General features: G+C 42.3%; 2 protein-coding genes across 4 annotated transcripts; one reads left to right on the plus strand and one right to left on the minus strand.

The window, feature by feature from the left end:
- Positions 1-41: 41 nt before the first annotated feature.
- On the minus strand, positions 42-12,101 carry pdha1a (pyruvate dehydrogenase E1 subunit alpha 1a). Of its 2 annotated transcripts, XM_048237232.1 has the most exons (12): positions 11,979-12,101; positions 9,869-9,889; positions 6,138-6,206; positions 5,642-5,815; positions 5,351-5,477; positions 4,950-5,041; positions 4,543-4,635; positions 4,118-4,273; positions 3,732-3,803; positions 2,814-2,881; positions 2,297-2,405; positions 42-2,120 (listed from the first exon to the last, which is right to left on the minus strand). In XM_048237232.1, the coding sequence occupies exons 1-12, from the start codon at positions 12,033-12,035 to the stop codon at positions 1,956-1,958; spliced, it is 1,203 nt and encodes a 400-aa protein (XP_048093189.1). In that variant the 5' UTR covers positions 12,036-12,101; the 3' UTR covers positions 42-1,955. The 2 variants fall into 2 exon arrangements, with proteins under 2 accessions (XP_048093189.1, XP_048093190.1); XM_048237233.1 differs by lacking the exon at positions 9,869-9,889 and having other exon boundaries at positions 11,979-12,096.
- Positions 12,102-19,856: 7,755 nt separating this feature from the next.
- prdx4 (peroxiredoxin 4) lies at positions 19,857-26,692 on the plus strand. 2 transcript variants are annotated; one of them, XM_048237849.1, is made up of 7 exons: positions 19,857-20,128; positions 21,539-21,656; positions 21,767-21,883; positions 23,163-23,285; positions 23,536-23,666; positions 24,565-24,599; positions 26,485-26,692. In XM_048237849.1, exons 1-7 carry the CDS (start codon positions 19,921-19,923, stop codon positions 26,533-26,535), a joined length of 783 nt encoding a protein of 260 aa, XP_048093806.1. In that variant the 5' UTR covers positions 19,857-19,920; the 3' UTR covers positions 26,536-26,692. The 2 variants fall into 2 exon arrangements, with proteins under 2 accessions (XP_048093806.1, XP_048093807.1); XM_048237850.1 differs by lacking the exon at positions 19,857-20,128 and adding an exon at positions 20,746-20,990.
- The last annotated feature ends 722 nt before the right edge of the window (positions 26,693-27,414 follow it).

Genomic DNA, 27,414 nt, shown 5'->3' on the forward strand with positions numbered 1-27,414 from the left:
TCACAGTGTTGAACATAAAAATACAGGCTTAAAGACAGTAGGGTATTTCATCTCTTTTAATGTAACAAAGAAAAACAATCTCCCAATAAATACAACACAGACAGTGACTGCTGAACATGAGAGGTAGAGAGACTTTGAGAAGACAGCAGAATAGCAAGACTAAGTTTGTGCGTTCTGAAATTTTAAAAAACTGCAACTAAAATGAAAAAATAATAATAATAATAATGTCTTTTGTAGGTGTTGTGTAGCATTTAATCTGTTTTATGGTTGTATCTGGTGCTTTACCTAAATCTGTACTTTCTCCATAAAACAGAAAAAATGTTTGGCAGAGGAGTGACACAAAGGTCTCATACTCAAGTTCCGCTGTGGATTTCTTTACTGCATCATCAATATTGCTACAATCACTAATATCGCCACATAAGGCCCTGCCGTTGCAGCCAGAGCGTGACCAGTAGTAGTTCTGCTGCAATACAGAGGTGAACATGTTACCCTGCACTACAAACCTGTCTGGTCTCTACAGACTACCCAGCAGAGTTGCCCTGACAGCCCCACCCCCCCAGGGTCCCTCGGGGCTGATCACGCCTCCGTTTCCGTGATCGAGGTCGGCGGCTTCAGACTGGGAAGCCCATCCACCACACAGGCTCTGGGCTCCTGGTCCTGAACAGGCCCTAACTACAGCAGCAGCAGCAGCTGGTGTGGAGATGAGACGGCCTTGGCTTCAGGAACTACACACACGACGTGCCGATATGAATACAAGCAACTGTGTAATTAACGGTGTTAAAAGTTTGGCAAGATGAAATGCTCTTTCCAGAAAGGTTAACATTTTCCTTTTTCCCTTTTCACCATTCCTAACTGAGGTCTTATAGCTGATAGTCTCTGATCAACAGTGATGCAGAAATCCCTTTTTTGTCACTGACTGAAAGGTGGCGGTCTCTGGTAAGGACCATTGTCACTCATGAGTTTCCGACAGAAAGTAAAAGGTGTGTACCACATCTGAAGACGACAGTAACGCATCAAAGTACTTTCAATGGAGTGCAATAATTCAAGAGTGTTTTTGTGAGAGAAGGCTAAAGTGTAAGAATCAGGCTCTGTGTGTCTGTGTGTGTGCATGCATGCATGGGCACCCACAAACACACACACTCACAAAGACAGTTGGCATCGGAGGAGTGCGACTAAGAGCACAGAAATGTTACAAAAAGACCAAAGTGTTGTAGGAGCCACCAGAAGTACCAGAAGGTTTTGTGCGTTATTTTGTTTTTTTAAAAGAGGTCTTTCACGAATGTCTGTATAGCGTCGGACAAGCCTTCGGCGAAATTCGATGTTAACACGAGGCCCCCGTCTCACGCTGTCGAGTGTAGAGACCCCAAGGGCCCCGCCCCCAAATGCCTCTGAGCGCTTCTGAGTGGTTCTGAGCTAACATTAGGCCTCTGAAAGAGATCAAGGTTAATAATGTTCCAGTTTTTAATAGCAATGATTATATTTGACCTAAGCAACAATATTAAGAAAAGGCAGAGATCTGTTTCCTTTCCTCTCCTGCCTTCCTCGGAAAGCTGCATGAAAGAAGGCTTGATGAAAGATTAAACTGGTTAAAAGAAAAGGCAAAGTGTTCTTCCCTCTCTGTGAGTGTATGCTGATATGACTTCCCTCTCTACCTCCCCTGACAAGCAGACGTCTCTCCATTCCCCCCTCCCCCCCCCTCTCTCTCTCTCTGTCCCTGGAGCTGAGGAAGTTTGTTCAGACTTGTAACCCAGAAAAATAAGATGTATTTATTTAGACTCTGGAGCCCAGCTAACGAAACTGGGCTTTTAAAGTTAAAGAAACTGGGCTTTTAAAAAGGTTAAACTTCTGATGAGTTTGTCTTCCCCACTCTCATCCCCCTTCCCTCTCTCCTCTCGTCTCCCCTCCCCTTCTCTTCTGTTCACATGTACCCCCCCCCCTCCTCCTCTTCCTCCTGTTTAGCTGTGGGACTTCAGCTTGCTCCACGGGTTGGTGCCGCGCACATCGATGGGCGGCTCGCTGGAGTAGATGTGGTTGCAGAGGTCCTCCAGTGGGGGCTCGGGGTCAGTGGTGGCGAACTGAGCTGCATCCTCAATCTCCTTACGCACCTCCACGTCAATTTCCTGCAGAGCAACACACACACACACACACACACACACACACACACACACACACACACACACACACACACACACAGATGGTAACAATGTTACTCGCGATTACACTACAGGGTTACAATGTTACTACACAAGTGTACTGTATGTGTGTGTGAGAGAGAGAGACAGAGCGTGTGTTTTACCTTGAGCTCCTCCACGGTGGCCATGTTGTTCTGAAGCATGCGATCCTTTAGCAGGGAGATAGGGTCACTCTTACTACGCACCTCCTGGATTTCCTCTCGTGTCCGGTAGCTGATGAGTACACACACACACACACACACACACACAAAATAACTTCAATATTTTCTCTCAGTATTACTATGCATCAACCACTGCACCTGTTCAAATCTAATCTTACACATGTCGATAAAAATCAGGAGATCAACAAAAAAAAAAAAAAACAGCCAAAATATTGATTTCTACATTTCAAAATAATTCTCATCCATCTCCCTCTAATATGCGATAACCATAAAGAAACCTGATCCATCAAGCTGTGTTGTGATCATGATGAAATCTGATCCATCAATCTGTGACATGACCGTGATGAAATCTGATCTATCGATCTGTGACATGACAATGATGAAATCTGATCTATTGATCTGAGATGTGCTGAAATCTGCCTATCGCCACCTCTGCTACGTAATCACCATGGACACTCACCTGACTCCAGGGTCACTCATACTGTGTCCATGGTAACGGTATGTCTGCAGTTCCATCAGCATAGGACCCTGGTTTTCAAATTACAAAACAATTTCTAATCACTTAAAAACACACAAGGTGAAAACATTTATTGTTTCTCAATATATATATATATATATATATTGAGAAAATATATATAATCTGACATAGATACTATTAATATGTAAACACATAATGTGTACGTACACATTGAAGACATAGATATACTATTAATTAGGGGTGTGAATCTCTCATGTAAAAGACGATACGATGCACATCTAGATACATGGGCACGATTTGATACATGTTCATAAAAAACGATTCAGTACGATTCGATGTGATTCGATTCGATGCAGTTCGATGCAGTTGAAGAATGGAAAGCATTCTGAAAGATTTTTTATCATTTGCTTAAGGTGCACATTCATTTTATATTATAAATGATCATGGTCATGTCAATTAGGCAAAAACAAATGTGTGAATATGATTATCTAAACTGAGGTTTGTATCATATATTGTATTGAAATGAAAAAAGAATAGTCTACATTTCAGCCAAACAAAGCAGCCAGATACAACATAAAATACATTTTTATAGACTTTATAGATTTTATAGAGTTATATCTGATTGTTTTCAAGGAGCTGTAGCCTATTGTTGAGGTAAGACAATACCGAAATAAAATAAAACGGTGCTTAAGACAATCTTGGCCTTTTCAGTTCAGTTTTCAGTCATTTCAGTTTTATTCCGATACGGGGCTTCATATATCGATGTAGCCGTATCTTACACGTTAAAAACGGATACCGATACGTATCGGTTAATCTTTACACCCCTACTATTAATACATAAACACATAAGGTGCTCAAGACACATACAAGACAAACACACACACGCATAATCGCACAAACCTTTCCAGAGCGGCAATAATCAGCTGCGAACTTGGTAGCCTCCCTCACACACAGGACATCCATGCCATCCACCTATATGCGTACACACACAGGGTAACAATGTTACTACATGATTACACTACAGGGTTACAATGTTACTACGCGATTACACTACAGGGTCACAATTTTACTACACAAGTGTACTATATGTGTGTGTGAGATGGTGTGTGTGTGTGAGAGAGAGACCATCATCACCCATGAGTTTCCGACAGAAACTGTGTGTGTGTGTGTGTGTATATATATATGGTATCTATCTATCTATCTATCTATCTATCTATCTATATGTGTGTGTGTGTGTGTGTGTGTATGCACACACACACACACACACATCACACACATCACCCTACCCGTATGCCTGGGATGAAGTCTCCTCTCTTGTAGTAGTCGGTGCTGGCAGCGGCGCGCTCCACTGCAGTGCCCATGCCGTACTTGTTGTTCTCGCAGATGAAGATGCAGGGCAGCTTCCACAGGGCCGCCATGTTGTACGTCTCAAAGATCTGCCCCTGGAGCGGTCAGCAGATAGAGTGTGTTAGGATACAGTGTTAACATTTGTGAGTACACCTCTATATAAACAGTCTATTATGATTATAAACACCTCATATAAACACATCAGTTTATCAGTCTACAACCATTCAACAATCAGAACTAGAAGCTAGCAAAGGAAGCTCTGTTAGGCTAGTAAAGAGAGCTAGCATAGGAGGCTCTGAAAGACTTCATGTGTATGATATGACATGTATTTAATCAAAAGTCACCTTCAACCTGAAACCCTCACCTGATTTGCAGCTCCGTCACCATAGAGACTGACGCAAACCTGGTTCTTGTCCAGGTATTTACAGGCCAAGGCAACACCTGCACCTAGAGGGACCTGTACCACCCACACAAAACACACAGAGGAGAGAGAAAGAGAGAGCGAGAGAGAGAGAGACGCAAACACAGGCCTAGATTAAAACACACAGTAACAGATTGATAACCCTAGTTTAGAGCCTAAACCTGCCACCCACAGTTCTTATGTATTCCTTTTTATATATATTTATAAAAAGGTGAAATATCTGGTGATATTTTCCTTATTCTGATACCGGTGCAAAAAGATAAATGAAGAAGCATCAAAGCTAACGGGTATTTTTTTAGCAAGCAAACAGAACCGCGGAGAGCTGAGCTGGATGAGGTCACATGACTCACCTGAGCTCCCACGATTCCATTTCCCCCGTAGAAGTGCTTAGTGTACATGTGCATGGACCCGCCCTTTCCTTTTTGGATTCCTCCCCGACGACCTGGACACACACACACACACAAACACTCAACTACTGCATAAGTACACACACACTCACCATAAGTACACACACACACTCACACATAAGTACACACACACACTGCTTAAGAACACACATAGACACACACTACATCCTTTTCCTTAGCAATTCTCACCTAACATCCTGGACGGACACACATACACACACACACACACAGCTACTACATCAGTACACACATACACACACCCCCCAAACACACACACATACTTTCAGCAATTTATCTACAGTGTCCCGGACACCCCTCCCCCCCTGATTCCCAGCATTTCTCACCAGTCAGCTCGGCCAGGATTTCTCTGACGGTGCCGCCGCGTGTCATTGTGTATCCGTGGGCACGGTAGGCAGTGATGAGGTGGTCCGACAGTGTGATGCCCCCTTCAATGCCAACTGCACAGGCCTCCTACACACCATATTACACAAGTCAGTGTATGAACATAGGTATACGAGCATGCATATAAATGGTGGAACGTGGAAATGCACCCATAAGTATGTGTGTGTGTGTGTGTGTGTGTGTGTGTGTGTGTGTGTGTGTGTGTGTGTGTGTGTGTGTGTGTGTATACGTGCCTGTCCATCATAGAGATGGCAGAAGCCGCGGATGATCTTCTGCTTGTAGAGCTGGTCAGCCTTGAGCTCCATGCGCCGCATCGTCTGCATGGTCCTGTAGTACTGCAGACCCTCCTCCCTCGTCAGCACTGCCACCGTGGGCGGGCCTTCCTCCAGCTTATGCAGGTCACACTTCTACAAATAACAACAACAATCAGCACAGAGCAGGGCTGTACGTTAACTCTTTTTGTTCATAGCACAGGTGCTACAGAGGTTGATAGTTTTGTAGCACAATCCACAAAAACTGTAGCACCTGTATGCAAGTTATAAACACGTCATGTGTAGGCTAATCTCTAGAAAGCATTTTAAATAAGGGGTCACTGGTGCTAAGCTGGTAAAGCATCCATAACAGACTGATTTTTGTCGCATGTGCTACATATACAGTATGTAGCACTGTAAAAACGTGAGTCTCACACAGGTCACACGTTCGACAGACTGACGAACAGGTGTCACTCACCTTGATGTCGAAGGATGCCTGCGGGGTGAAGTCTGCGTAGCCCCTAGAGGAGAGCACCACCCGAGCGCCCTGTAAAAGAACACCAACAGACATCAGTTCACCTCCCTACACACTCGTACACACACACACACACACACACACAAGTTTACCTCCCAATGCACACACACACACACACACACACACCAGTTCACCTCCCTACACACTCGTACACACACACACACACCAGTTTACCTCCCAATGCACTTGTACACACACACACACACACACCAGTTCACCTCCCAATACACTCGTACACACACTCGCATACACACATACATCAGTTCACCTCCCTATACAATCGCATACACGCACACACACACACACTCAGCTCAGTAGATTGTGGGAATGTTCTTTGGCAAACTACACATTTTAATCAAAAGCTTAATCACAATTCCATAACCATTATACTAATTATAACTTATCTACTGATTGCATTATTATACATTAATTAGCAATTGTTAGCATATCACTGTGTTACTCTTCATTCTTCTTTCATTGCCGTTTGTGTTCTGAAGAGCAAGGCAGATGCAACAGCGACAAACCTAAGTCCTCTCTGTGGTAGCATTAGGACAATCTAAAAACCAAGCATTGGCAAATCTAAAAAATGGGATGTATTTGCATGCATATGTGGGTGAGGCCATTTCCTGTCCGTTCTTTCTGAACCAGCAGGCAGGCAGTCTCTGCCTCCTACCCACCACTTCCACCCTAACCAATCCCAAAACTCAACCAGACCAGTGACATTACATGGAGCAGGAGATCATTGGGGACTCACTCAGGGACTTCCCTTTCTTATAAAATCAGCACATTCACCATCTCATCCCTGGGAAAAAGTTTACACTCCACAACTATCACATCCCTACCAACGTCCGTACATTGTCTGCCAGGAAAAACTAGACAGCCTTGGTCCTTCCGGGTTTTTTTTTAAATCATGCCCCCAGAGTGTAACACTGTAGCTGTCTGGCAGCTCTAGCTGTTGTTTTTTCCATGCCAACAGGACTTGGTGACCTCGAGAAATCTATTTGAGATCTATGTGAAATATTGCCAGAGTTTTTCTCAAACATCTGCTGCTGGTGCTCAATTACAGGTAGTTCACACTAGCTACTGGCTAACACATGCTGCTGGACCAGCTGCAAGAATAGCACCACTCTGGGATAGTGTGTCGAGGGACTACCAGGGTTCGTTGGCATAGTGCCCAAAGTTTAAGGTTGGTTCATGTGTGAGCCGTTTGCAGAGTTTGAGATGAGTTTGTGTGAGAGCTGGTTAGCACAGCAGGCAAGACAGAAGAGAGTGCAGGTACTCACAGCAAGCTGTGGTCCTAGAGTCTCTTCGGTGCTGCCACCAGGACTGGTGCCTGGGTTCTGGTGTGGCTGCAGGTCGGCAGAGTCAGAGTGTGCAGGTATGGGGGCAGGGGGCGCTGCTGAGTCAGAGTGTGCAGATATGGGGGCAGGGGGCGCTGCTGAGTCAGAGTGTGCAGATATGGGGGCAGGGGGCGCTGCTGAGTCAGAGTGTGCAGGTATGGGGGCAGGGGGCGCTGCTGAGTCAGAGTGTGCAGGTATGGGGGCAGGGGGCGCTGTAGAGTGCGGGAGGAGAGAGTCTGAGGGGGAGGGCACTTCCTGTGAAAGTTTGGGGAAGGTTAGGTCTGCGGATGTTTCGAGTTGGGATGGGGTTGGGTTTAAGGCGAGGTTGAGATTTCTGGCTTCGGGCGCTTGTTCATTGTGACTCATACCTAAACTCAATTCTGTTTGTGTGCATTTGGTAGAGTCTGCTTGAGGTAAAATTAGCTCCAAGTCTGCTTCTGTTGTTTTACTGAGATGGCGGTCCACTTCTTCCTCTGTTAGTGTGGGCATTGTTACAGTCGAGTTTTCCTCTACAGATTTCTGAAGTGAGGCTAGATCCAACCCTACTTCAGGTGAAGCCTGTTCTTTTATAATATCATGTACATTTGTTTGTAGATCTGTTAGCTTAGTTAGACTAAGCTCAGGTTCCATGCATGACTGAATGAGGATTTGGTCTGACTCTAGCTGGTCTGGTGATACCAGATCAGGCTTGGAGGCTGTTTGTAGTGTCTTTGAACGTTCAGCGGCAAATTCTACAGGAACTGGGAAAGGACCTGAGCAGACAGCAGGAGGGGCTGGTGAGGTTTGGGCACCTGCAGAAGGTTCCTGGGTGATAGACTCTGAGGAAAGGGGGCCAAGAGGGACACCCTCGGTTTCAAAGCTGGGTTCAGCAGAGGGTGCATCATTTAGCCTGACTTCATCAGCCCCACGGAGAATGGGTATGTAACCAGGGGAGGAGGGCAAGGAATGCTCTCGAGGGCAAGGCTGGAGTCGGTCACCTCCACGGAGGGAGTCGGGATGCAAAGAGGTAAGGCGAGCATCGGCAGGTGTGGAGGAGTGTGTGTGGGAATGTGTGTTGTGTTCAGGGTGTGACTGGACTTTGCACTGGACGGGCTCTGGTGGGGGGGAAGTGATGTCAGCAAGTTCGCCCTGATTGGCCAGCAGCTGTAGGATGGCTCTCCGAGTGGAGTACTAGACGAAGGGGAAAAGATTGAAAAGTGATACATCACTGAAAGCTCAGGAAGTAACTCCAACATGGCGTCCAAACCACAGAACCGTACAGTCCCGACTGACTCAATGAAGGAGGAAAAAGAACCTCAAACCCGTGGGCTTGAACCACCACTAATGAGACTCCAGGTGGCACTGTACTAACTAGGGGTGTGCACACAGACAACTTGAAATATCTGAACGACCGACAGTGTTAACCAACGTTTTATAAGTACGCCAACTCTGATTTTATGGGTGCATCATCAAGAGCTATATCTATAGCATCATACCGCACCGTACAGCACAATACTGCACCGTACACCAAACTGCACCCTACATCACCATACTGTACTGTATCGTACCATACCATACCATACCATACCATACCATACCATAGCATGCAGCACCTTACCGCACCCTACCTCACCGTATTGCACCATACTGCACCCTACAGCACCATACCGTACCATGCCTTCAATGAACTGAATACAGTAACATGTACACAGGGGCATTTTTTCCCATAACTGAACCAGACCGTGACTTTAAAACCATGTACAAAACTGTTGTGTCCCAACATTTTCCTTTGAGCTGCAAGCCATTAGCAAATTAGCAATATGCCATGTTAAGCATAGCTCAAGGTGAATGGAATCTGTCAAAACTGTACGGTCTGATCAAAATACTTTTTGCTTGATTTCCTTTTTTTTTGTTGCTTTTGCTGTAGTGAGCTTTTTAGCAAAATTTGATGGCCACAAAGTGGTGTGAACCGTATCGTGACTTCTGTATAAAATTACATCCCTGGTAGTTACCTAAGAAAATATAAAAGTAGAGCCAGAGAAGGAGAGCAAAGGCCAGATGATGAAGGACAAGGGGTGGCGACGGTAAAAAAAAAAAAAAAACAATAAAAATGGGTGTAGATGAGACCATGAAAATTGTGTGAATAAGAAAACAATGTATGAAAGAGCAGAAGTACAGGTTTAAGATAAAGAAAGCGTTATGTTACACTTTGCTGTGATGCATGAGAGCTTCAGTCACTTAACCTCTTCAAAGCGAGATTAGCCTTAGCAGCTTAGCCTTAGCAGTACACCCCAAACAGCACTAGAGTGCCTCAGCTGATGGCCAAGCTAGCTGACTAGCTAAGTAGCTCCTTACCTCTGAGGCCACCTCGGCTCCCTTTTAGTAGGCAGCCAAAAAAGACAGAGAGGGAGAGAAAGGAGATGTGAGAGATGGGAAACCGTTCAATACGCGTACAATGGTTAGCAATTAGCAAGCCTGCCAACCTAGATTAAAAATATATATTTTTTTAAAAAATCACAGTAGTTCCCAATTTTCATTGCAATATCACAAGGAATAGTACAATGTCGTATAACACCAGTGATTAATTTAGGCTAAAATCGAGTATGGAAGATCAATTTGACCTTAAATTAGCTTGACAAGGTTTAATGACCATAGCTACCACAGCATTCTTTACTATTTCAGTTGTAATTAAAGTCACAGCTTATCTGTAAAACTAAGTCAATTATATATAATTTGAAACAAAGTATTTTGAAATAAAACACAGTATAGCCTCATTAAATAGTGCCGCAACAAATGGCAGTCAAACTGACTAGTATTAGAATGAATATGGCAATATTATGTGATCTACAGTAGGTTTTTTGGGGGGGCCACAAATCACATTACTGATAGTGGTTATTGAAATCAGCTGTGTCAGCATTCAGGCTAAATAAAATTAGCACCTTTAAGTATTTTTATGACATGATCAATTGAATTTTCTGCACTGTGTGGATTAATGGCCTAAAAAAATGGGAATGTATCCAGAAAACAAACAAGTTTATCTTTTCACCGTATAGTTACACAATAAACTAGCCTCTCGCTGTGCATTTTGAAGCTTGTTTGTAAAAAAAGATTAAATTCACAAATGCAGAGACAAACTCCATGCTATGAGCAGGATAGTTCAGGTGTGCCATGAACCCTGTGTCTACACAATGTCTTGCCCTCTTCTCTTTGTTGACACCAGGCAGGCAGCGCTCACACAACACTAATGCCGGTTACTGCCCTTTACTGTTACCAAACTGTTGTTTTCTGTAAACCACACAGACAAGAAGCAACAGCTGAGCTCAATGTCACATAGTAATAACAAAAACTGGTTCTAAAAAAGCATGTTCCCACAGAACAGCTAAGTGGGTATCTGAACTGACCTGATTGCATGGGCTACTACAACTAAGTTCTGACCCATCAGATGCACAGCCATTACATTACATGACCAGAACTTGTTAATTTGCAACCTGTCCTAATGCAAGAATATCTGGACTTAGGGAATTTAGTGCATATGAAGAACTTCAGCCGACTTCTGTGTACATGGGACTGTGAAAAATGTTTAACGTTGGCGTCATTTTGATACGAAACCTTCGAATACATACCCATTTTTTGCAAACATAATTTCATACGGTTAGATGAGCTCTGAGAAAAACCTTTACCTTTGAGGTTACATGGCCTGCACCACGGACTTTGACTCGCAAGCTAATATTCATGCTTTCCGTAAGATGAAAAATAAGAAGTCTAATAGATCAAGGATACTTTTAAGTTAGGCCCTAGATCACAACAGAATTCGTTATACTATACTACAGACCATTATATATAAGCTACAGACACTGCAGGCAATAACGTTACAGTTCAAGCTAGGTCACGCTAGCCTAGAATGGCGTGCTACTGGACGTTGTGAAATTAGCTCACCACTTAAGCATATTAAGTACATTCGTTTTAATTCAGATTAAAACGTCGACATTGGGCAGTGTCAAACATAAAGTTAACTAACGTTAATCGTTAAACAGTCTAATGAGCCGTAACCTGAAGTTAGCTGCTATGCTAGTCTAAGCTCAGGCTAAGATGCCTTTCCTGTGACACTTCACAGGACGACCATGAAAGTGATACAGGACGTTAGCATGACCATAGATACAGGGTATCTCCCAGGCCAACGCATATATAACAACAGCCCAGTTTATACCAATTCTATTCGAATTCAACACCAAAGCAATACCCACAGCATGCCAACATGCTACCTATTTTAGTAAAACGTTAAGATCCTTGAAAAGTAGCGCTAGCCAAAGCATTAGCTAACTAGCTTGCTAGCTGACAAGGTCAGTGGCTGTTGATATGTTACGCTCTTCTCCAAATTGTCAAAACATTCATTTTACACATAGGGTTAAAGTGGAGGCTACTGTTGCATCTGACAAAAATAACCATAAACACAAAGAAAACGTACATTCTTGCTGGCGGTTCCCCGCAAAACGTTGGATATGATGGACAGCATCTTCTGCATACTACAGTTCCCTTACTAGCTGCCTCCAGATGGGACGGTCGCACCGTTCCCAAAAAAGTGACGTCAGAGTTTATGACTGCTGTTTTTACGTCATCTGGTGGCGCCACCAATTTTTTAATTTATAACAAAAAACATGCCACTTTTAGTCCATGGGCCAGAGCAGAAGTTGGTATCATCAAAGTTGGCAAAATCTAGCAATGATTTTCGTAATCCTCTATGTCTGAGAGATATGTTTTGGTATGATAACCTTTTCTAAGTGGTAGCTTAGTTGTATTTTTACTGGCTTTTATACCCATACCCAGTACAATTCACAATACATGCCTATCTGTAGGTATAGATGTATGCAAGTGTGTGGGATGATACGATATGTTTTGATCTATGTTATATCATATGTAGATGGCATAGGCTTTTAGAAAATATACAGTTTAGATGGATAATTTAGCTTTCCATGAATTACATAGGCTAAAATGTATCAGTCATACACTTCTTCACCTATATAATATAGGATTAGATAGAGGCTAAAGACTAAAAGTGGGTGGGTCAAATCCAAACTCTTGCTATATCACATCTAGAGAGTATGGGCTTTTAGAAAATGTATGGGTTAGATAGCTGAATACACTTTACACAGCTATTTTAGACCCATAACTAATAGCTGTCCATTGAAAATGATGCATTTCAATGTAATGGAAAATACATTACAGAACTAAGGTATAGTGGTATGGAGGAAGTTGGGAGATGTCTCAATGCACATTATATCACATCTAGAATATATAGACTTAAAATATATTTTAGGGTAATAAATCTGTTTTCCTTAATGATACCAGAACTATGATCGGAGATGCCATGATATTTAAATTTTAAAGAGAATGCATGTAGATCTTGCATAACTATTGGGCCTAAATTCTGTTTTTTCAATTAGTCTGGAACTAGATTTGTTTTCTGAACATTCTACAGTACAAATATAAACTGCCAACTTTAGAGTGTGTTGGTCAGTGTTGCCAGGTTGGGCAGATGCCCGCCCAATTGGGCTTCTTTTGACTTCGCTTGAGCGTAATTGGGCGGAAATCACTCACCCCAATCTGGCAATACTGGTGTTGGTGTTTGCAGGGTCACAGGGCCAGTATGTTAGCCTGACGTAGTCATACTCAATTCTAGTCAGAATATGAGTCTGATACTGCTCCATTGGGACATAATTATGGGGCGTGTTTCAACCGATACAGGGGGGGAATGCCTCTGCACTCAATTGGATAGACCTAACCAATCAGAGCAACGAAATAGCTTACCGTGAGGTGTAAGAAAACACACGAACCATCCTTCTCCACAAATGCCTCATTGTTTTCTGGTCTTTTGTAAAAGTTAGTGCCGTCAATAACTCCTAGCCTACAACACTCATTAGCGAAATCTAATAGATACGTAGTAGGGTAGGCTATTAGGAAAAAACTGATAGCCTATATCCCCTCTGTTTTTAAAAATAATTTTATTGAACACTGATATGCTACAAACATGTTGAACAGCTCGGAAAGGCTGTCGCAAATCCCTCGAACAGGTGGTCAGGTGGACAATCAAAAAATCCAGTGGAAACTAGATGGCAGAAGTGTGTAGGCCAATCAAATTTTTCTACTTTGTCACCTACAGAGTTTGACAGGTACGATCTTTCGAAACGCCATGTTATTTCCCATTGACATTTCACGACCGGAAGTTGGATGGATACGGAGGTTACGGAGGCGGGACTTATTCTGGAGAGGTCTATGCAACAGCGCTGTTTTTCCTTGATGAAAGTGAAACTACGAGTTTTCCCACATCTCAACTTTGGCCAAAGTTTTCAGAAATAATCGTTTTCAGTGATAAAACCTCATTAAATAATATGCATTTTCCATATGGGGTCTTAAAAGCCATGTATCCTTCTAGCCACCGTTTTTGTTTCAAACATAAGCCTAATCTAAGCGTGCTCATATGACGTGATAGACCAGGCGCTGTTGCTCACCTGTCCATCATCGTAAAGCCCGATTTGATTGGTCTGCCCGATCTAGGGCGAGCATACTTGCTCCACAATGGAGCAATGCCAGACCGAACTTCCCGACCTCAAATGTTGTGGGCGGGACTAAGTTCGGTATGGCACCCAGGCTACCATGTATGTGGATGGAAGCAGTTTAGTTAGGCTACAGAACAACATGGCTGTAGTGTCAAAAACAGATTACAAGGTGAGTCCTGTTTATTTTTATTTGTGTTATGATTCAGATGTGTGAGAATGAGTAAAGATATGACCAATGACTAGGCTACTTGTGAAAGACTAGATATAATAACCCTACCGGCCCAAGTAAGGTTCTAACATCATTATCAAGCAATGATGTCTGCTGTAAACTGTACTTCCCCAATTTGTGTGTGAACAAAAGAAAGGACAAAAATAATATACAGAGATGTAGCCTATGTGTGAGAGAGCAGCTTCAGTTGGTAGGCTAACTGAATTTACTGTATTTGAATTTGGAATTTTGAGTGGCAGAATACTGATGATGCACAGTCAAGCCACAGCTCAAGCCACTACACTCTCACTCTCTTCCTCACATACACACATACACAAACATGTTCTCTCCCTCACATACACACACACTCTCTCACACACTCACACACACTTCATATATTCCCTCTGTCTCTCTCTCTCACACACACAGTCACATACACTGTTGCTAAGTAGGAAAAGGCCTCATTTTAGCACATCATTCCTGATATATCTCTGTTGCTTTCAAATTGTTGTACATCCCAGAATAGAGAAGCATGGCAGAAGGAAGTAGTGGTATTCAGGGGGAGTGTTTAATACATTGTTCAGATGATAAACCTTGTGGCACCTACATAAAGTCATGGAACACACTACTGGGAGCAGCTGAAATAAGAGCCTATCGCCCCATTCTTGATCTTGCTAAATGTCTCCCCGAGGGTAGAATATCATATTGTATTACAGAAAATGCTGTAGCATCTTTACTATGAAGAAACTGCTTGACAAGATCCTTGCAAAAGACCTAATAAAATCTGCAAGGGAAGGTCCAACTACTTTAAGAGTTTATGAGGCCAAATGTATACAGGTGTTGGTCATATAATTAGAATATCATCAAAAAGTTCAATCATGTCAGTAATTCCAAATGGCCAACTGAAAAATATGAACATGAAAAGTATGAGCATACAGCACTCAATACATTTTGCCTGAATTACAATGCAGCGTGGCATGGAGTCGATCAGTCTGTGGCACTGCTCAGGTGTTATGAGAGCCCAGGTTGCTCTGATAGTGGCCTTCAGCTTTTCTGCATTGTTGGGTATGGCGTATCACATCTTCCTCTTCACAATACCCCATAGAGTTAAGGTCAGACGAGTTTGCTGGACAATTAAGAACAGGGATACCATGGTCCTTTAACCAGGTAGCTTTGGCACTGTGTGCAGGTGCCAAGTCCTGTTGGAAAATGAAATCTGCATCTCCAAAAAGCAGGTCAGCATGAAGCAAGCATAAAGTGCTCTAAAACTTCCTGGTAGACGGCTGCGTTGACCTTGGACCTCAGAAAACACAATGGACCAACACCAGCAGATGACATGGCACCCCAAACCATCACTGACTGTGGAAACTTTACACTGGACTTCAAGCAACATGGATTCTGTGCCTCTCCCCTCTTCCTCCAGACTCTGGGACTTTGATTTCGAAAGGAAATGCAAAATTTACTCTCATCAGAGAACATAACTTTGGACCACTCAGCAGCAGTCCAGTCCTTTTTGTCTTTAGCCCAGACGAGACGCTTCTGATGCTGTCTCTTGTTCAAGAGTGGCTTGACACAAGGAAGTCTTTTGGACAACTGTCAAGTCAGCTGTCTTCCCTATGATTGTGTAGCCTACAGAACTAGACTGAGAGACCATGTAAATGCCTTTGCAGGTGTTTTGAGTTAATTAACCTTTTCACAATATTAAAATTTTCTGAGAGACTGAATTTGGGGTTTTCATTAGTTGTCAGTTATAATCATCAAAATTAAAAGAAATAAACACTTGAAAAATATCAGTATGTGTGGAATGAATGTATACATTATACAAGTTTCACTTTTTGAACGGAATTACTGAAATAAATAAACTTTTTCATGATATTCTAATTATATGACCAGCACCTGTATTTTGGGACAAATGTAGCAAGTATTTGAAATGTCAAAGGACAAAAGAGAGTCTAACAAAATGCAAAGAGTTAAGAGCTGATGACAAAATCAGAAGAGCAGCCGTCAGGAAAGGTAACAAAAGAGTACTATCCATAGCCAGTCGTGACTTAGTAGCAGCAGAAGGCCATTACCATAGATCCTGCTACAGGACGTATGGAAGATTCAGACATAGACAAAGATGAAACTAACTTGGCCTGCAAATGTGTACGGACCTGCAAACTTCCTGACTGCTCCTGCCTTTCAAACAAATAAAAAGTGCACGGAATTGTGTAGGTTACAAACTTGTAGCAATCAGATGGAGGAAGATGAAGATGAGGAGAACATAAATGCCAGTCTGGATGAATATGATGATAGTGATGAAAATTAGAAAAATATTTTTGAGTCCTCATTAATCTTGTCTTTAGACGTTTGAGCACATCCACCTATAAATTCCACTGTAGCCTAAAGTTGAACCATTTTTGCAGCCAAGACATTATGGTCTCTATCAAAGCCAAACATGCCTATTCAGCCATTTAATCTATATATTTTCTAAAAGCCCATACTCTCTAGATGTCACAAAACATGAGTTTGGACTTGATTCACCCTTTTCCATCCTTTTGCATGTATATATTAATGTATTATATAGGTGAAAATGTGTAGATTTTATTTAATTTGAAAAACTAAATCATCCATCTAAATTTTAGATTTTCTAGAAGCCTATGTCATCTAGATGTGATATAACATGGATTAAGACATGTCCCACCTTCCTCCAGACTTTGAGGCACCCACATCTGTACATAGGCTTGTATTGTATAATTCACAGTGTGCAGGTATAAAAGCTATGAAAAATACAACTAAGCTACCACTTAGAGAGGGTTATCATACCAAATAATGTCCCTCAGGCATGGAGGATTACAAAAATCATTGGTAGATTTTGCCACCTCAGGTGATACCGATATGTGATTTTCTAGGTCCTGGCCCATGGACTATTTCTTCACATGGCACATTTACAAGGGTTGACCAAAAGAGGAAAAGGCAAACAAATCAGGGGATCAGCTAAAATGAAATGCTCTAGGACTCTATTATCTTACTACCCAGGGACTTGCACAAAATCTTAATGCGGTGCCGTTGTAAACTAGGCCTATCTACATTTGTTGAAAAATAAAACAAAAAATAAAAGTCAAAAACAAAGAATAAAAGTCAAATCCTGATCATTGAATAAACCAAATTTCATTGCTCTACAAGTTAAAGGTGACTCAATCCTCCTGGATTGGAGCCAGGCTTCACAGATCATTCCAGAAAGACTGCTCATGCCTTTGTAACTGCCTTCATCCCTTTTACCTGAATTGGGAAAAGATATTCAACTAAATATTCGTAATAACTCTGTACATTAACTATCAACTATCATCTAGGTGATATACAAAATGCTTTTCTATCCCCATTTCAAAAGGGCTTGTAGCCTACTGTATGTCTCAGAGCAGATTAGTGCCCAATTAAATGAGCTTTTAAAAAGGACAATGCTTTGTGTAGACCTGTCTCCCTTCTTCCTTTCTTGTCAAAGGTTTTTGGAAAAAATGGTGTTCAAGCATGTTTCTGATTTCCTATCTCAGAACAACATACTAAGTCAAGTCAAGTATTTATATAGTGCATTTCATACACAAAGGTCTACATAAACAAAAGCAAACAGTAATAGCAAATAAAAGCATAGAAGGGCAATAGTCAAAGAATAGTTTAAAAGGTAAAGACTGTAATAAAATAAATAAATAAATAAATAACATAAAACATACAAGGTAAAATCATTTAAAAACAAAGAACAATTAAAAAGACAAAATAAAAGACACAAGAATCATTTAAGGGCTTATTCAGAATTTGTAACCTAGTGCAGTTAGCAGAAGGCATCTGAGAACAGTTTAATCTTAAGTCTAGATTTAAAACTGGCTACAGGCCTTTTTGATGTCATCCAAAAGTTGGTTCCAGAGCTGAACTGCATACTCCCCATGTTTAGTTCTAACAGTAGGTTTTACTTAGCCTGACATAGCCATACTCAGGCTATAGTTTTACTAACAGGTTTTTCTCCTGAGACCTAAGAGGTTGAGAAGGTATGTACTGTTGAAGCATGTCTGATAGGTATATTTAGGTCCTGCTCCATTTACTGATTTATAAACAAGAAGCTGAAGCTGTTTAGTCTTTTTAGGAAGGCCTGTAAAAAGCCCATGCAGTAATTAACCCTCGAGATAAATGCATGAATGAGTTTTTCTAAATAATGTTTTGACATCAGCCCTCCATACCCTCTTCTGCACTTCCATGACCTCCTATAACAATGCTGTGTTGACTGTCCACTGGCCCATTGTGTTACTGCTTATGTCTACACTGTTTTACTGCTATATTAGCCCACATGCACAACCCCTCCCTCCATCCCCCAGTCTGGACTGTGGTCTAACTTCATACTTGACCAATGGCTGATACCCTATTACTTCAAACCTATCCTTGCACTGCTGCTATAATTCTTATATTACTATGTTTAAATGTTTCTCTTATATTGTACATAATTATACTATAACTGTTACTATGCTTAAATGTTTCTCTTATATTGCCATATTTAATGCTGGTCTCTAGACTTTATCCCTGCACTGCTGCACTGTTGCACTGTTGGACTACCATGCACTACCATGGCACACATCTCATAGAGACCTACCACTGTATACTGAAACACAGGGTTTGTCCCTGTCCTGTCACTGCAAGCGCGAAGCACCTCATGCTCATAGTACATTCATGTGGATCCTTGATTTAGTATATTTTACTGTCCTTATTAGTCATGTGGATTTGTTATGTTATTTTATCATCCTGTTGAAGTTGTAGTGTATGTTGGGTGTGATGTCTTAACTTACTGGGACCTTGAATTTCCCCTTGGGGATCAATAAAGTATCTATCTATCCATCTATCTATCTATTTTCGAGGTGGTAAAAAGCTGATTTAGTTATTATGACCGCCGCGCAAATAAATATTTATTTATTTTATTCTTCGTAATTTTGTATCAACGATTCCCAGGACACTGAAAGACCAGGGTGCACAATAGTGTTTTAAGGCCCCAATGTTGTCTTCCAGGCCACGCTGCATGGAAGGCGTTAGGGTTAGGTGCCTTGAAGTCGATGGTCACAGCGCTGCCTTGAAGTCGACAGTGGGGGCTTAAAACACCATCGAGCAAGGAGGGTAGGGCGGACACAGTTTTCCGTGAATATCTCGAGAACCCTAGGGCCTAGGAGGACCACATTTTTTCAGTATGTTGGTCTCAAGGGCCATGTCAACCCATCCTATAACCACTCATTCGATGTATAGTGCCACCTATATTTAAAAATGAAAAAGCAAAAAGAGCAGCAGCATGAGTCACTTGTGGGTGAGGTATTACGTTTTAGTGATTGTTTGGCATTTTCAGTAAAGGTTAACTGATGTAGGAGTGTGTAAAGCGTAGTGTGACGGGTTTTTGAAAACGTAAACATGGCATTAAGACAACAATTGTTCACTGTTGTGGCCATTATGTCAAATGCAGGGCCTATCTGATTTTGCAGAGCGTGTGATTACGATTGCCACCTGCTGGCCTGTCTTGAGGAGTGATCATTTATGGATCTACGGTGCTCCTCGTAGGACAAATATAAGTCAGGCGTTTTCCTTCCTTCAAATACAACTTCCTGGTAGTTCTGCAGACGTGCAACTTACAATTCCTGGGCATGGAGCTAACAAGCTGCAACATCCTCTTCCAGACCCGTTCTTTAAGCCTCGTCTGTGGTCTGCTCTTGCTTCTAGATGCCGTTATTTGCTCTCAAGATGCAAACGGAAAACAAGAATGCTATAATTATGCAGGTGGACACGTTTATCCTGGAGAGGCTTTCAGAGTGCCTGTGTCGGACCACTCTTTGCACTTAAGTAAAGCCAAAAGTGAGTGCGATATCAACGAAACGTTTATATAAGTTTTATCTTGAATTAATTTAATTGAATCTGAACCAGCGATATCGTTTAAATCATTAAATGCAGAGGTTACCGAACTCTTGGTCATCGGGTTTGTCATTCCATATGGTAACGTTAGCTGGCGCTAGCTGGTAGCTAATTTAGTTGCTGTGTATTAGCTTTTATCATTTTTCAGCTGTCGTCGATTCCTTAACCTTAGCATGTTTTACGTTTTACTTAAAAATGTATGTTTTAACATAAATATGTGTTTGTCCGGACCTAAAAAGATGTAAGTCACTGTCCTTTCAGGGACTCGTTGTAAGTCCTTGAAATGTTGCAGTTAAGTTAACGTTCTAACGTTCCAACATAGTTCCCTGGTAATCCATCTTCAGAAAAGTTATATTTTCCGATAGCCTAACGTTACTCTGAGTTGATGAATGTGCGGCCCCGTTAGATCAGGCATTTCATGCCTTGTTAAGCATGACCTCTTCAGCTGTCATTAGTGTGGCGTATGATTTTATTTACTGCGGACCCTTTTAATAAAATAAGAGTCGTTGGCACAAATGTTCGGTAGTACACGTCAGTGAAAGGCACTTGGATCCAGTGCTGGAGGCGTGCACGTTTAGTTTGAAGCTCGCATATCTTGGCCATGCTGTCTCTGAGTTGAGCTTTTTGTTGTGACTTGGTATTACAATGCGATGCTATACTATCAGTTGTCATTAGATATCATCATAGATTAATGAGGTAAAACGACAAAGTAAACGAAGGAAAGGACGAGGGAGAAGAGGCATGAACTTTGACCAGTCAGCTGCCAGACACGTTACTTTGTTGACGCTCCCTTGGAAGTTGACAGGTAGCGTAGCCTACTTTACTACATCATGTTCTCTCAGATATGTGTAGATATGGCTCCAGTTAATATTTATTATCGGCTCAGCAGGATGATAACCTATTGTTTTAGCCAATAGAAAGATCTGCCCCCTTTGTCATTTTTAATTACACCAGTCCCCTCACTCTGGCACTGGACTGCCACAGCCGTTTTCATTACATTTATTAATTTAGCAGACACTGTTGTCCAAAGTGACTTATGTCAACTATATTACAAGGGATTACATTGTCCCCGGAGCAACTTGGGGTTAAGTGCCTTGCTCAAGGGCACAACGGTGGAAGCTAGGAATTGAACCCACAACTTTCAGGCTACTGCACCCTAGCCCAGCTCCTTAGCTACACTACCCACATGGTTGTTTAGTAATAGTTGTTTAGTCGTTCATCAACCAGCCAATCAATATGCATTGTTCTTCACTTACTCGGAGGGTGTCCACAGATGAATCGGATACTAGGGTCTCAGTGAATGTGCAGGCAGCATAGTCAGTGGCTAATGGCTCACTTCTGATTGGTCAACAGTATCGAAGCCCGCCCCTCATTGGGAAGGAAGCGCAGTGATTAATGGAGAGTTTAAAGAGCTGAAACTGTCAGATTATAAGGGAAAGTACCTGGTCTTCTTCTTCTACCCACTCGATTTGTAAGTACACACACACACACAAACACACACACGTTATGTGCATGAAACGAGCAATAGTGTGGATATGTTAAATTCCTGTTTAATGTGTGTGTGTCTGTGTGCCCTTGCAGCACGTTCGTCTGCCCTACAGAGATCATTGCCTTCAGTGATCGCGTCCAAGAGTTCCGAGCCATCAATGCTGAAGTGGTGGCATGCTCAGTGGACTCTCAGTTCACACACCTGGCCTGGTAAGCATACACACATAAAATATACAGTCACATACCTGGCCTGGTAAACACACATACATACACACAGACACATACACTACCAGTCAAAAGTTTGGACGCACAACAATACCTACAACATCCAAAGTATGACAGAAGACAAAGGTCTCTAGAAATATATTATTTTCATCGCCACATTTCATATTTTTCACTCTGACAACTTTGCCAATAATTTATATTATTGAAGCCAACTTCATTCTTTTGAATTAAAATCAGTGAAAGACAAGCAGCTAACAAATGCTCACAATGCATCCATCATGGCTGACTATATAAAGTTGGATGAGAGACACGGATGTTTGGATGAGCAAAAGGTCTGTACCTTGAAGAATTTAAAATATTGAAAATGTAGCTTTATTTACACTTTTTGTTTGCTTACAACGTGAATCCATGTGGGTTATTTCATAATAATAACCGCCTACTCAGATAAATTAAGATAAAGATATAATTTGAGAGTTGGTGTGTCCAAACTTTTGACTGGTAGTGCACATACTCAAATAAAATATTCACTCTCACACCTGACCTGGTAAACACACACACACACACACACACACACACACACCGGTGGGGTGTACTACGAATCTCGATTAGTGGGTTAGCGAGGTATGTTGCGCTCAAAGCTAGGGTATGCTGTGACACGAAAGTGGATTTGTTTTAGTGTCGCTATATCACCATGGCATCTTATGCTGTCAACCAAACCTGGTCGGGAGGAGGTTATGTGCTAAGTTATAGCTCAAATCGTGTAATCTACCGCCCACTGACCAATCAATTGTCTTAAAAACGAAGTTCTCACGTGTAGGACTCTGTCATATATCTTACAGGTGGAACTCCGCCTCTACTAACATTTTGGATCTCGAATGCGCTTTAATAGTGCTGTGCGTGCAAATATCCCACTGTGGACGTGCATACCATACAACAACTGATAACAATTGATTTATTTGATGTATAGGTTAGACACAAAAAATTACCGCAGTGTAGATTATGCTATCGCTCATGAATGGGGAAGTAATTGTTTTTAAATAGAAGCGGTCTTGTGCATCTCCACGTTTCACGATTGGCCAACGTCATCCCAACACTGAGAACGTGCACAGATCTGAGCTGAAAGCCTAGTTTGACAAATATATCACATAACTGCTATCGTAGTATCACTTAACGTATACCCCTGAGTCAAGGCTTTGTCAAGCCTCGATATGTCTACATAGCCTAGATACCTGTGACCATGATTTGCTGTTTGTGTAATGGACAGGATCAACACACCGAGGAAGCAGGGAGGTTTGGGTCCCATGAAGATCCCCCTGCTGTCGGATCTCACGCACCAGATCAGCAAAGACTACGGCGTCTACCTGGAGGACCAGGGACACACACTCAGGTATACACACACACACACACACACACTGCTGCTACCCCCACACACACACACACACAGGTTATTTATGCATTTCGATTAATTTGCCCAACTCCTGTAAGTGCACAAACACACACACCAGCACACCAGAATGGCAGAGTCGATCAGTATTACTGTAGCTGTAGGATTTTGTGTACCTTTTAGGTCTTTAATTCCCACTTTCACACAGCCATCTCTGTGTTTCTCTCCCCCTCTCTCGTGTGTGTGTGTGTAGGGGCCTGTTTATCATCGATGACAAGGGCACTCTCAGACAGATCACTATGAATGATTTGCCGGTGGGACGCTCTGTGGATGAAACCCTCAGACTGGTGCAGGCTTTCCAATATACCGACAAACATGGAGAAGGTAACGTACTACTCACACATACACACACATTCTCCTTCAGTAACACAGACTCAGACACACACACTCAGTAGCTTACTCACACAATCATAAACCTGCTGTTGCTCTTGGGTGCTCCTTGTTGGTGCCCCCCCCCAATCCCAATCCTCCCCCACCTTTGTTATGCAGCCCTTGCCACTTAATCTACTAAACCCCTCTTCTACTGCACTTTTACCCCCCCATTAATGCACAAATAGGCTGACACCAGACATAATTTCACTGCATTTCTTACTTCCAGTAACTATATGCATGTGACAAACTTCCTTGTATCCTTGTACCTGACACACACACACACACACACACACACACACACACAGTAACACACTCTCTCCAGTGTTTCCCACAGAATTGGATTCAATTTGTGGCGGTGACTGACTTGGACAACGGGGGTGGGGTGGGGGGAATTAAGATCGTCTTGGTAGTGTATAGGTCTAATTGAGTGCCTGTCACTTTAAGAGGTTCGTGATTAACACAGTTAACGTTAAAAGGCTGCTGATGTGTGGATGCAATTCATAACGTTTTCTACATAGTTAAAATAAAGGTTCCTACTTCTCCTTGGGACAAGCACTTTTGAATTTTGGAAAACACTTTTCGGGATTTTGCAAACATTCAGTGTCAGAGTCAATAAAATGAGCCCTTCAACGAAATTGACAAGCAGCTGTAAGTAGGCTAAGCATGCTAAATTCTTGCATTGCATATCCTATTTCCCAAGGATTTGATCTTATATTTAAATTAAATTAAACATAGAATATTCATCTGTGGCGGCCGATTTTGATTTCGTGGCGCTCCGCCACAGATTAGTCAATGTATGGGAAACACTGCTCGCTCACTCACTCTCTCTCTCTTCTCACTGTGTTCACAGTGTGCCCAGCTGGTTGGAAGCCTGGCAGTGATACGGTAAGTGTGTGTGTGTGAAGGAGTGTGTGAAAGCAGGGGCGGAGCTTGAGGGGGTGCGGGAGGTGCGGCACGCCCCCGGCCTGGGACCCGCAGGGGCCCGGTGCGACTCGAGGGCGCCCCTCCCCCACCTCCGGGTAAGGTGGGACGGGCCTCTCCCACGGCACAAGGCCGGAGGAGCTAAGATCATGCAAACGGTTTCTTTTCAATCATTTTCATCAGAGTGGGGCGTATTAGGCTTATAGGTTGCCCCAGTCAGGGACGAGTTATGACTCACGGTTGCTGAAAAGTTTTGAAATTTACTTTGATGATTTAGTAGGTGTAAAATATTGAATAAAATGTTCTGCTGTATGACTGGCTTTATTTTAACTCTCATATTGAACTTTACGACGTGCAAATTTACAAAATTGGATCAACGATATTGTCTCCTACAGGCGTCAATGAGAGAACACTTACACTTACATGATTTTGGTTTCGATTTTCTAATTGGAGTAAGTCTTTGTGATGACACGTCATGATACATTTGATAGGCTAATGTTTGATCGTTGTTTTGGTATGAAGCATCTTTTACGTAGCCTAATGAATGCGCTCTAGAAAGTGAAAGTAGCCTAACCTAGGCCTATGCGCTCTGTGTCTGAGTCTGTGCACATCCGCAATTGATTACGTTCCTCAAATGGAGAACACATCAATCTCATGGTATTTTTTGCCCTAAAATGCATGAAACATGCAAGTTCAAAATCCCGCCGGTACGTTACATCTCTGTTTCATATTTGCCTAGGCTACTAGCCTACAATAAATGAATTGAACGAACTCAACTGACAACAGGTAGGCCTATACTGATTCGGTCATTGAGACTACAGACTACAGAATATAGTACAACAAACTTTCTGTCTTTCTGAAGTTTATTTTTGTATTCCGGGGTACAGTAGCCTAATGTCTTGACAATAGTTTTTCTTACCGGCTTGCTGTTTAGACTGACTGCGCCGCTCTGAACTTTCCTGCCAGGTTTATGACTAAACCGCTACATCTCGGCTCTGGCATTGCCTAAACTCATCGTGTGGGAAATCAGATTATCTGTCAATATTGGGCTTTGAAAGTAAGGGATATTTGCTCAGTAATAGTAGGCCTAGGCTACATTTTGTAACATTTATAGAGAAACCGAGGGGAAGTTAAATTAGAAATCGTTGGAAATTGAAAGCACATACTAAAAAAAGATTCGGGGCTTTTGAAAAGAGATTCGGGGCTTGAGCCCCCGAAGCCACCCCCTCGCTCCGCCAATGCAACCACCCAGTAGTAACTTCTGCATTCAGTGAGATTTGCACCGCCCTAATTTTATTTTTGACTCTTCCCGTCACCGTTGCAACCTCTGAGCGCACATTCTCCAAGGTAAAGACCATTAAAAACCACTCGAGGAGCACAGTGGGACATCAGAGACTGAGTGGACTTGCCATGTTGTCCATAGAGAATGAGAGAGCAAAGAAAATGGACATAGGCCTACACAGAGCATCGTGGACGAGTTTGCGGAGCGCAAGGCTCGTCGTATGCCCTTCAAATAGTGCTGCGTATTATTGTTGTTTTATTATTAGGGGTCATGTAGCCTAATGTTTTTGTTATTCTCTTGGTTACACTTCATGTACGTTTGATGGACTTCAAAATTACATAGTTGCTCTCCGTGGCGCTGACGCTTGTAAGACCCGCTGTTGCGGGCATGTGTAGCCTATGTAAAATGATGTTATGATGAGTTTAGTAAAGGGCCCGGTCATGTGCCCCGCCCCCGGCCCGGCTCTGACTTGTTCACACCACTGTGTGAAAGAGTGTGTGTAACACTGTGTTAGTTTGAAGTGTGTGTGTGTGTCTACTGGATCTAAATTGTGTGTCTTTGTTGTAGATTATTCCTGACCCATCTGGGAAGCTGAAGTACTTTGACAAGCTGAACTGAGGAGCGGATTCCCCAGGCCTGTTTAATTCCCCAGCGTTTCGCCCCATCAGTCCTGCAGTGACATTGTGCAGTCTGTTTGTCAGGTGTGCTTTGTGATCAATATCAATGTTCATGTTCTGAAGCTGAACAAATAAAAGCAGTTGATGTCTTTTGATAATGAACGCCTCCTGTCATTCTGTCATATATAATATATATATATATGAACCCTATCAGATCTACATTTATTATTTACCGGATGCTCTGTTCCTTCCTACAAAAGTAAACACATGCCTGGTTACACTAAAGCTGTTTATGAAACAGATAAATGCCATTATTTCTCACCTCCCCCAAGACATTTCACTTCTCTGTCCAACAGATGGCGCCTCACCATGAAATCCTGAACCATAGACCTCTGAAGTTCGCCTACAAAAAAAGGCCATCTTTGCCCATATAAGGAGATCCGGGTGTTAATTAAAGCTAACTACTTATGGCAAGTTAGCTCTGGGGTAGCAAAAATCTAAGTTTGCCGTCTTAACGTACCGAAGATCACAGTACCTACTCAAAGGCAGAGGACAAAAGTGTGTTGCGTAAAACGTCATTTCAGACTTCTTTGTCCCCGTGAGAGTTTAACAGGTGCGATAATTCAAAATCCCCATGTTATTTTCCCATAGGAAAAATCACAAGATACTCAAGATACACAAGATACGGATCTCAAAGATAGCAGCTTTTTTGTAGGCGAACTTCAGAGGTCTATTCTGACCAAGTGGTTGAACACTCAGACAGATCAATTCTAAATACAGAAAGAATTCAATTAAATTCTTAAAAATAATTTGAGTTGTCTTGAACTTGTTGGCTTGTATGTGTTTGACACAGCAACTCTTGAGGTGCAATGTGTAGGGT

Source organism: Alosa alosa, chromosome 2 (genome assembly GCF_017589495.1).
Source record: "Alosa alosa isolate M-15738 ecotype Scorff River chromosome 2, AALO_Geno_1.1, whole genome shotgun sequence".
NCBI lineage: Eukaryota > Metazoa > Chordata > Actinopteri > Clupeiformes > Clupeidae > Alosa > Alosa alosa.

What these genes read in the sequence shown, in the direction of transcription:
- pdha1a (XM_048237232.1), bottom strand. Translation starts at nt 12,035, where the DNA reads ATGCAGAAGATGCTGTCCATCATATCCAACGTTTTGCGGGGAACCGCC. An exon ending in GTGACGGAGCTGCAAATCAG is followed by an intron (nt 4,274 to 4,542) that starts GTGAGGGTTTCA and finishes TGACCGCTCCAG; the next exon opens with GGGCAGATCTTTGAGACGTA. An exon ending in ATGAGTGACCCTGGAGTCAG is followed by an intron (nt 2,406 to 2,813) that starts GTGAGTGTCCAT and finishes TGTACTCATCAG; the next exon opens with CTACCGGACACGAGAGGAAA.
- prdx4 (XM_048237849.1), top strand. Translation starts at nt 19,921, where the DNA reads ATGGAGCTAACAAGCTGCAACATCCTCTTCCAGACCCGTTCTTTAAGC. An exon ending in GCACTTAAGTAAAGCCAAAA is followed by an intron (nt 20,129 to 21,538) that starts GTGAGTGCGATA and finishes ATTGGTCAACAG; the next exon opens with TATCGAAGCCCGCCCCTCAT. An exon ending in GGAAGCCTGGCAGTGATACG is followed by an intron (nt 24,600 to 26,484) that starts GTAAGTGTGTGT and finishes TCTTTGTTGTAG; the next exon opens with ATTATTCCTGACCCATCTGG.